General features: G+C 31.1%; 1 protein-coding gene across 1 annotated transcript; it reads right to left on the reverse strand.

The window, feature by feature from the left end:
• Window positions 1-10,588: 10,588 nt before the first annotated feature.
• LOC125830017 (uncharacterized) lies at window positions 10,589-11,323 on the reverse strand. The gene is made up of 2 exons (XM_049509238.1): window positions 11,125-11,323; window positions 10,589-11,007 (listed from the first exon to the last, which is right to left on the reverse strand). Exons 1-2 carry the CDS (start codon window positions 11,321-11,323, stop codon window positions 10,589-10,591), a joined length of 618 nt encoding a protein of 205 aa, XP_049365195.1.
• Between the last annotated feature and the right edge of the window lie 227 nt (window positions 11,324-11,550).

Consider the following 11,550-nt stretch of genomic DNA (forward strand, 5'->3'; position numbering starts at 1 on the left):
TCAATTTCTTATTCACTATCAATTAGAAACTCAAAGTTTGATCATTGATTTAAAACAATCTTGCATTAAATCAAATAGGAATAAAATATTTTTAAGATAAAATAAATTATCTCGTATTTATTTTGTAGCACTTCAAAGCTGAAAAAAACTAAAAGTGTGGTAAAAAAGAATTTTGAACCAACTTTAAATACTTCAGTGTTTATCTAGTGAACATGTATACAAAATTGCACTATTAAAAATTGATGTCAAATAATGAACGGGAAGCTTCATCATCATATATCAAATATTATTAAAAGTGGGAATTTCCAAAGTGCAAAGTTGGATTACTATTTTGCCCCTATACTAAATTAAAATGTAATAAAATAATTAATCTAAATATAGATTAAATATCTAATTAAATAGTAATATTTGAATTACATAATAGAGGAGTAAAATGAGAAGTTCAGAAGTCTACTCAATTATTGTGTGAAACGAAATATTATGTTCTTTTTTTAAAGATTATTATACTCAATTGCTTTCTTTCTTTTGATGGTAATGGATGAACACTAATAAAGTTTCAATGAATATAGAAGTTGAAACGTATTTTGCAAATTATAAGAAGTTGAAAGGAATCAAATTAAGTAATTGAGGAATATCAAAGAGTTTTTACCATCAAATCTTCAAGACTACACTATATAAACATACTAAATATTAGTCATTCAGCATATGCGCTTCCGTTGTTAAGAGGGTACAAAAGTGTCTTCTAATTTTCAGGTACAATCTTATTAAGTCTAAATTTTTCCGTTTGATTTGCTAACTTCATTTGAATGATAATTTTCTATTTTTTTTAATAGGTACACTGAATAGCTTGAATGGTATAATCACACATAAAAATGAGTGTTGTACACATGTGGTTTGCTGCTGAATGATGATCAACTCTCTTTGATTCTAAGCATTGCAGTTGAAACTATTTTATAATCATATATTAGAAGTGTTCCGAAAAACTAAACATGATAGTTAACTGCTATGATAGTTCCCGTAGAAAAGAAATTATGCTTTATAAATTTTATACTATTAATAATATATTGAAATTGCAGTTGTTTGCTAGCAAAATATATCACATTATCACATTTTCTTAAACAAATATAGCAACTCCAAGTTTTCTCTAGCAGTGATGGATAGTAGTTGTAAGCCTATAAATGTACGTTACCAATTAAGAATTAATTTAAGGAAGTGCAAAAATCATTACAAAGTATTAATAATATATGTGTGTTTCGTTACAAATATGCAACTACTTCCTTAGATTAATTCTTATTTAAAATATCTAATTTAATAATATTTATCATCTATAATCTATATGTATATTTATTTTAATCATCATTATCATCATATTATATTATCACAACGATACAGGATCACTGACCTGGCGGTGGTCCGCCCAGTCATAGATCAAGCAAGTCAATATCCTTAGAGGTAGTCCAACTACATAAGAATCGAAATACACAAGAATTTTAACATAGTTTCTCAGATTGCATGGTTTAATTATTTTACCCAAGCAAAGGGCATGTCAAGAAGCTAATACATACTTTTATTGATCCCATGTGTCTGATAGTTCTAACTGGGTATCAAGCGCCCAACTTATCAAACTCTTTTTCGAGCTAACAACCACGGCTCATCAGACGGAGTCACAAAGACAAAGCCAATAAAAGTAGTACTAGATCCGACTGTACCTCAATCTCAGAACCAAGTCGAGAAGTCATACTAAAATTCTTCTATATTTAAATAAAGCTTAGATCCGTTTATGGTCTATATAAAAGAGAAGTTAGTTATCCGGCATAGATTTAATTTTTTAGCCGGACATAGTCACGGCTTAGATCGGAGAATTTATAAAAGTAAAAGACAGGAAGAAAGAGAAAAGAAAGTATCTTCTTGTTACCAAACCGCACACTTTATTATTCCGTCCAAAATCTGGCAAGCTTACAAAACTTAGTAAGAAAAGTTTACAAGAGAGAGAGTACAAAACGGAAGAGAGGGTTTCTAAAACCTGCTCTCAATTAAAAAAAAACAAACTTATTTATAGAAAAAAGAAAGTATCTTTGTACAGGATACTGGGCCCCTATCTGGGTCCTAGTAATAGTGTTTTCCAAATCAACTCATTTTCCTCAAATTTAAGGAAAATGACTTCCCTTCAAAACTTAAGGAAAACATTTTCCAAAACTCTCTTCCAACTTCCAATTAAAAAAAAAATTGTTGAAAAAATCAATTTATTTTGTCTCTACCCTCAAACCAGCCCCCGAAACCAACCCCCCGCCCCCCAAAAAAAAACAAAATTTAAAGCTTGTTTTTAAATTCAATTTTTTTACCCACCCTCACCCTACCCCTACCCCCACCCCCTCCCAAAAAATATTAAAAATTATTTTTAAAAGATATTTCTAATTTCAATTTTTTATTTTTTACTCCCACCCACTACCCTCCCTCCCCCCCTCTATCAATTTTTTTTAATGTTTTTAAAAAATATTTTCAACTTCAATTTTTTATTTTTTCAACCCGATCCTCGATCACCCACGCCCCCTCCTCGGCCTGCCCCCCCCCCCCCCCCCCCCCCACCCAAAGAAAAAAAAGTTGAGTTTGTTTTTAAAAAATATTTTATACTTCAATATTTTGTTTTTTTCACCCCTACACTCGATCCCCCCCCCTCCCCCCCCAACTCACCCATCCCCTACTCGCCATCCCTACCCAAAAAAATTAATTTAAGTTTGTTTTTAAAAAATATTTTCAATTTCAAAATTTCATTTTTTCACCCTACCTTGAACCCCCCTCACGCACCTCCTACCCAGCCCCCACCCCCAAAAAAGAAAAAATTAAGTTTGTTTTTAAAAATATTTTCAATTTCAAAATTTCATTTTTTCACCCCTACCCTCGACCCCCCACCCACCCACGCCCTACCAGCCCCCCCCCCTCCCACAAAAAAATTAAAAAATTTAAGTTTGTTTTTAAAAAATATTTTCAATTTCAAAATTTCATTTTTTCACCCCTACCCTCGACCCCCCCACCCCCTACCATCCCCCATCCCCCAAAAAAAATTTAAGTTTGTTTTTAAAAAATATTTTCAACTTCAAAAATTCAATTTTTCACCCCTACCCTCAACCCACCCCCTACCACCCCCCACTCCACCCCACCCCAAAAAAATTTAAGTTTTTTTAAAAAAATTATTTTCTACCCTAGTAAAAATAATAGATATTTCTCAAAAAAAAAATCATTCATAAATCAAACACTAAAAATCTTTTCCGGAAAATATTTTCTACTCACCAACCAAACATGAGAAAATAAGTCAAAAATCAACTTATTTTCCAAGAAAACATTTTCCTTCATACCAAACACACCCTTAGTAGCAATCATGGATTGAGTCAACCTCCAAGCTTCAATTTGATATCACAATCACTTGAGAAGGATTGTTTGGAGAATAATGAAAGTGAAAATGTTCCTATTCAAATTAGTTCAACCAAGCAACAAGAAAAAAAAAAGAAAATGCAATAGTGTTGTGTATACACATTCGGATGATTCAGATTCAGATTTTGTGCTAGAATCAAGTTACATTAAGGGCAAGAACTATATGAAGGGTGAGACTTCTAGAGCCCCAAATCCAAAAATTAAGGTGCGCGCAAAGAAGTTCGATTTCAGAAGCAGAAAAGTTGTTCCAAAGGTATTAAATAAACATATTTTCATGATTTTATTATTTTACTCTTTGCATGTTATTTTCATTGATGGAGATATTTAAACATAATTTTTTGTATGTGTCTGATATATGTTCGTTTGTATATACAATTTTGGCATAAGAATTTAAGTTTATTGATGTGGTTTTGAGTATCATGTAGTTATAAAGTATGAAATAGACTTTTATAATTCATTATTATCTCAGAACCAAAAAAAATCTGATATTATATCAATAGATACATCAGTGTGAATTAATGTTGTTGTATATGAGTATATTATTTTTAAATCATGTAACATGTAATTTATTTTGATTACTCTTTGGTATTACCAATTTTATATCAAACGTATTTATAATATTGTTGTTTGTTAGTATACAGTATGTATTGCTTGAATTTATTTCTTGAATTAGCTCATGATCAATTTTTATATCAAAAGCATACACAAGTTGTATTTATTTTTGCTTTTTTAAAAAAGTACCTTTTTTAACTCCAGGAAAAAAAGAAATATACCCATTGGTGTTCCTACACCAATATGGATGTTTGTGATGACATTAGGAATCGTCTTAACGACCAACAATTTCTACAGTTTAAGGAATCTCCTTTTGGTTTATTTTTGGAAATGCCACATATAAAGGTTCATCCACAACTATTATGCAACCTTTTGCTTGTTGAAACAAAGAATGATAGAGATGATATGTTCATTGTGAATGTAAATGATATTGAGCTTAAATTTGGAATTAGAGAATTTGTTGTTATCACTGGGTTAAAATGTGGTTTGGATAGTGATTTTTATTCAGATATAGATTCTCCAAACAGGCTGCTAGCACAGTACTTTCCTGGAATATAACAAGTCAGAAAGTCGGAATTTATTAATGCTTTTAATGCCAAAGATTTTATAGAGCCTGGAGATGTCTTCAAAATGGCATTGGTATACTTTATTGAGACTTTCTTACTTTCTGCTGAACCAAACAACAATTTTGTATTGAAATTGCACTTTGACTTGGTTGAAACTGGGGAGTATAAAGATTATCCATGGGGGAACCTTTGTTTTCGCACACTGCTTAAAAATTGTAGCCATAAACTGGGAAAAAATTCATCATCATTCAAGTTTGGTGGGTTTCATCTTGCCTTACAAATATGGTTTTATGAGTGTTGCTCTAAGGTTGATCGTTTGGTTGCAACTCGCATATGTACCACCACTCCGCGGATACTCAATTGGCGGACATCTGATTCGTTGATTTATTTTGAATTCTTAAAGAATACAATGTTTAGAAAATATGGAAATCAGGTAAGTGTGTTCACGTGGTTTGATTATAAGAATTTTATTTCTTGAATTATGTCTATAATCTCTTAGTTTGAAATGTTTTTTCATATGAATTTTTAATGCTAGATCAAGTTTACAAACATAGTACTGACAGATGTGGAGCTGGCTGACATGGATCCTTCAATCAAGCCAGAAAGCACAAATAATCAGGATGAAGGGATTAAGATGGTTTTAACTGATGAAGACAGATATTTACGATTAAAGAATGAAATTGTGAATGTAAGGAAGAATTTTACTATGTTTATATAATTGTATACACGTTTTGATAGTTTCTTTTTCTTACATAGGTCTGGGAAGATTTGAAAGATTTAAGGACAAAAGTTGATGATCATATAAAGGATTTGAAAGCTTATATTGATGATTCAATGAAGTTGCTTATTGAAGAATTCAGGTCATCAAAAAATAAGTCAAGTGAAACTCCACCCATGAAAAGTTTTTCCCAGTTCAAGGTTTTTATTATTTAAAATCTATTGTTATATTAGTTTTATAATTATCATGTTTATGTTTATGTCTCATATCTGCTTATATGAGTTATTTGCGAACTACTTTTTCCTAAAATATTTATTCCACTTAAAAAGTACACAAAATCAAGGAGTCGATTCTCTTGAAAAGAATTATCCCAATTAAGGTATGGTTCTTTAAAAATTACTTTGATATTTGGTTAATCTATTATTATCACTTTATATACCAAATTTATACAAAGTGAAGATTAGCAACAACCTGTTTTCATACTTGTTTTATACTCAATAATTTTTTTCATAGAATTATATGAATTTATAGTGAAATACTGATATTTTCTAAATATTTGTTCATGTGAAATATAGATGTTGAACAAAATCAAACAGTTGATACTTTTGGAATGAAAAATTCAGATACAGGTATCGAGTCCTTTATAAATTCTATTCAACTTGCTTTTATACATATTATTGGTTGTTATACCTAATTTTTATAATAGGTTGATAATTCTATTACCTGTTGTGAAGATAATTTTATCATTTTAAAATGCAGTGGCATCAGAAAATGAGGTAGATGATTCTTCTGGAATGAATTTGTTAGATACATGTTCTAAATATGTTAATGTTTTTGTTGTAGAATTGAGGTCCTATGATGAAGCACTAATTTGTTATATTATATATGATTCTAGTTTCTAAATATGATGTGCCGGGAACTTCGTCTACTAAACCACCAACACTGGACGATTTTCCTCCATTCACAGACACACAAATGGAGGAAAACAGTGACACCGCAATTGCAAATGCAAATTAAAAATTCAGGCAAGTATGATACATCTCCATATGTGCAGCTTCCTGAAGGTGGAAATAGTTGTGAAAAGCGGATGATTGTTTCTAATGCTAAGCATCCTTTTGAAAAGTTTAAAGGGTTTGATTGTTCTGCTGAATTGATAAATAAGTTTGTAGATTGGGTGTATCAGAATGTATCACAGAGACGAAATAGGTACTTTTGACATTACATTATGACGATTTTACTCAATTTTTATCAATTATTTTCCATATTATGGATTTATATATATTAAAACATAATTGAAGCAGGAAGTTTGTGTACACCGCAGTGTATGATAAGTTGACGCCTGAACTTGATCTAGGAATTGTAAAAGTTAAGAAAATGGATTGGTTCCACATAATGGTTCATGATGGAAGACCTTGGGAAGATGAGGTATGTTTCAAAATTTAATCTTCTTCATATATTATATTAAGGCCTAACCCATCGGTACCACCCTAAACTTGGCACAAAGTTTCACTTAGGCACCTTAAGTGGGCGATGTTCATTTTAGACACCTCATGTAGGGTCTCGCTGTGTCATTTTGACACTTTTTGCTGACTAAGCACAGTACGTGTGCTACACGAATTTTGAGCGCGTCAGAGACTTTTTTTGTAAATATTCTGAATTTTTTTGTAAATATTTTCTTCTTCCTTGCTTTCTCCCTTCAATCTTCCCCACCTTCTACCATCCTCCATCACCACACAACTTTTTTTAAAAATTCTACAATATTTTACTAGGTTACACTCTTTGATTCTTCCATCTTCTTTGAAAATCGAATTTTCATCTTGATTCATATTCAAAAACAAAATTGATTTCAAGGGAACAAAAAAAGAAATCAACTTCTTTCAAATGGAAAAACTGATTTACATTCTTACCTTCTCCATTGAAAATTAAATTGATTTCAAGGAATAAAAAAGAAATAAAGAACAACCTCCAATGAAAAAAAAAAGAAATTTATTTTACATATCCTTCATTGTAAATCCCAATCGTAGTAGCACAAGAAATCATCTTCTTTTAAATGTCATACAAAAACTTTTCGATTTGGTATGATTTCCCTTATTCTCCAAAACGTATTTTACTTTATAAACTATCCTATGTTCTTGCCTTTTTGATGGAGAAGAATAGATGAAGGGGAAGGGGGCGCAAGAAGAAGAAGAAAAAAGGTGGGGGCATGGGGTTTGGGATCTGGAAGAAAGAAAAAAAGAAAGTAAAATTGAGATTTTTAAAAATAAAATAAAATTTCCACGTGTTACATACCAATTCGTTTATTTTTCCACATAAGAGGCGTCTGGATGTACGCACTTCAAATGTGGTTTTGAAAATATAAAAAGTGTCAAAATGACACAATGAGGTTTGACATGAGGTGCTTAAAATGAACAAAGTCTAGTTAAAGTGTCCAAGTGAAACTTGGTGCCAAATTTAGAGGGTCACCGATGGGTTAGCCCTTATATTAATATGATGTTGTCCATAGAAGAATTTCTAGATTCACATATTAATGTCATTTATTTAATTTATATGTATGTGACCGATGAGTATATAATTCAAAAAAAATGTAGAAATCTTATTATATATCTATTATATACAGTTATTGTGTTTTTGAAATCACAATATTTTAAAAACAAAATGTTAATCATATTGTATGCAATTAATATGTATATTTATAAACTACAGTTAATCGTATTGTATGCAATTAATATGTATATTTATAAACTACAGTTAATCATATTGTATGCAATTAATATGTAATTTTTTAATCCTGTTTTATCATTTTGATATTATTTACTGATTGTTTATATTGAAACAACATGTTGATGTCATTATGTACTATTTACGGAAAAAAGCTAAACACTCTACAAACATTCGTACTAGATATGTCACCACAGACTCTGTTTTTATGTCGTGGTTCTTGGGAGCTGAAATATTGTGGGAAGAATCAAATTGTGATATGAGTTCAATATCTCCTAACCATTGTGTTGGTCAATATATGCGGGGTTACAATTTGATTGCCAATATCCCTTGGGATAGAGTTGATAACATCATCATCCCTGTGAATGTTAGTGAGTGTTTTCATTGGATTCTTGTAGTTTTTCGCATAAAACACAGGTGTTTGTACGTTTATGATTCAAAGATGGGTGATGAAAATCACACTAAAATGGTAAAACAGGCTGTTGAGTCTATTGCAAGAATGATACCATTGTTCTTTAGTAGCATAGGCTATTACGGTAAACGTTCAGATATTCAATGGCATATGGAACTTGCTTTTTTTGACAAGTCAGAAATGGAACCACTTGAATATAAGCTGCAAAGGTACATCCCACAACAACATCCTGATTCAAAGTAAGTGATTCCCTTTTTGAATTTGCTTGTGTAACTAAATTGCCTTCATAATCCGTTAATAAATAATGTCATGTAGTGTTGTGTTGCAACTGAGGATGGAGTTGGTGTCGATCATAAATGTTAGACCAAGTAATAGAATGTTATTATGTGTAGAACACATTTGCAGTGTTGTGTTTAAGTCTATTTATGCAGCGTCTGTGCGAAGTTATCGCGGTTGTTTCTGGCGTAGTCTGCCTGCCTCCTTCTCAATGACAATTCTGTTTTCAACTCGCTTTGCTTACACACTTCATACTTCTGACCTACTATCTAAGGAATCCATTCTTTCTTCTATCAAAACTTTTAGCTGTCACCTTTTTGTTTCATCATTACGACACTAAACTTAGTAGGTCCAAAATGAAGTAGATAATTAAAATTCTGAATTTAGTGTACTGAAAATGGAATTTTGAATACGTTCTATGATACTATCAATTATTTTGAAGAATTAGATTATTAAATAGAGCTCACCATTTATGATAATAGACTTGTTAAAAAGACGTGAAGTTGATAGCCATAGGTGGACTGTGTTCAATTTTATGTGTTAGTTTAGGTTTAAAAGATTCAATTCCGACCTGCCAGTGCCTCCTATTTATTTTATAAATAATATTTGATGTTTCTAGTTCATAAGCTTAATTTTTTTAATTCTTTATCTTCCAGTTTTAAGATTTTCAATGTTTTCAGTGATAGTGGACTTTATGCATGCGTATTTGCTGAACTTATTACACATGGAGTTTTTGAAATTCCAAGCCAATGTTTCATGCCAAAACTTCACCGTAAGAGATATGGTGCATTAATTTGGGAATATGCAACATCAAAACTTAGTGAAGGTGCTATAAGTGAAGGTGAGGTGAGGGGCAAATTTACAAGCAAATTGGGTGAACCAAGTATTAACAGAGATATTGTTAAGGATTGTCAGAAGTTTCAGATGCCAAATCTTAGACCAAGAGTCTACAAATAAATATGCTGGATTATGGCATTTATTTAAGTTTTTTCATTTTAAAGGATTATCGCCTTATCTTTTTGTTTTTGAATATTTCTGGATGAAGACGGTAAATATTTTTTTTAGTTGGTGATTGGGAACTTGATTTCTGGCAGTTTTGATGAAAACTATTAGTATGTATTATTTTTAGTTGTGGATTGTGAATTTATATTTGATATATACTCACTAGTGTACAAATTATTTTGTAACAATTCTATATAGCAATATTATTAATTAAAGCAGTCATTCCATGGTTATACAACTATTATACATAAAAATAGATACACTATGTAATATAGTTTGTATTGAAAGATTGATGATCATGCGAAGAGTTGAATGATTTAAGCACAAAGGATGATGATCATGCGAAAGTTTTGAAAGATTTTTTTTGATGATTCAATCAAGTTGCTTATAATTATCATATTTAATGCTTATCTCTCAATGCTGCTTAATATACGATTTTTAAGAATTCACTAGATAGACATATTGAGTCTTTATATTTTATATAGAAACTTGGTTCTTAATTATAATCACTTTATATATCAAAATTATACAAAGTGATTATTCTCAAAAACCTGTTATAATAACTGTTGTATACTCATTATAATTTCTAATATGACTTGTATGATTTTATAGGGATCTACAGATCATTCCCAAATTATTTGTTCCATCTTTAAATTTAGATGCAGTACAAAATCAAGGAGTTGACAATTTTGGAATGAACATTTTAGATGCAGGTATTGAGTCTTTAAAATTTATGTCACAGTACCAAAAAATATATAATTATAATATTTTTGACTAAACTGCATTTCATAAACTTAAATAGAATCCTTAAAACATACTAATAACATAGATGAATCACCTAGAAATAACAAAAAACATTTCAATTGTTTGTAAACAAAGAAATAAATAGAATAATCACAAACATATGATCATAAACTATGCATCTGGTGGATATCTACCACACGTCGTTCTATTGTGCCCCTCGCGACGACATATGCTGCACGTTACCTTGGCCCTCTTGAATTTTCCTTCGCTATATGACTTCTTGTGTTCCATTGGTGGTCTCCCTGGCCCACTCTTATAATCTGGTGGTAATAATTTTTTATCAAGCACATGAGACGGTATTTCCCATGTACTCTCACATGGAAGAGGTTCAATTGGAATTGCATATGCGTCTTGGAAATTTTTATTGCTGTAGAACTCAGAACAATAGTCCTCTCCATGTTTATTTCTGTGTGCAATTGCAGCCATAGCATGACCACATGGTAACTCATCCAGTTGAAAACGTCCACAACACACTGTGAAATGTCTTGCTCCATCAGTAGGAATTGTGTTGATTGTGTTGATGGGCTTACCTAAAACAATTTTCATGTATCAAAATTATCAAAAGACATACAGAATTCGCTTAGTTACAAAAATATTCAAAAATTAACATTGCAAATATACAGAGAATTAGAAACTTACTGTCATACAGTGAGATATCTCACGGTTATCTTCAAGTATTTTATTATATGGTTCAGTAAGATCAGTTTTGGTTTTCCTAGCCTCTTCGCTATGTTTAGCACTCCACGATTGAATTGTTATTCTCATAAAATCCAACAATGACACTACTGGAAGTTTTCGTGCTAATCGATTGGCGTTGTTTATTGATTCTGCTATGTTTGAGGTCATTACCCATGTATGATTAACAGTTGCATGTGTCCTTGTCCATTTATGATATCCTATTCCAAATAAATATTTTCTTATCTTCTTATCGATTTTGTCCACCTTTCTCATCAATTCTTCAAATTGTTGAAGTGTGTATGCCTTTGTCATTGCAAAGAAAAGCTTTTTCAAATCCTCAACATTCTTGTGAAATTTTTTGATAACATTGCACCATAAATGCCAAATGCATGCAT

This window comes from Solanum verrucosum, unplaced genomic scaffold (assembly GCF_900185275.1).
Source record: "Solanum verrucosum unplaced genomic scaffold, falcon-dt-bn FXZP01000074.1, whole genome shotgun sequence".
Lineage (NCBI taxonomy): Eukaryota > Viridiplantae > Streptophyta > Magnoliopsida > Solanales > Solanaceae > Solanum > Solanum verrucosum.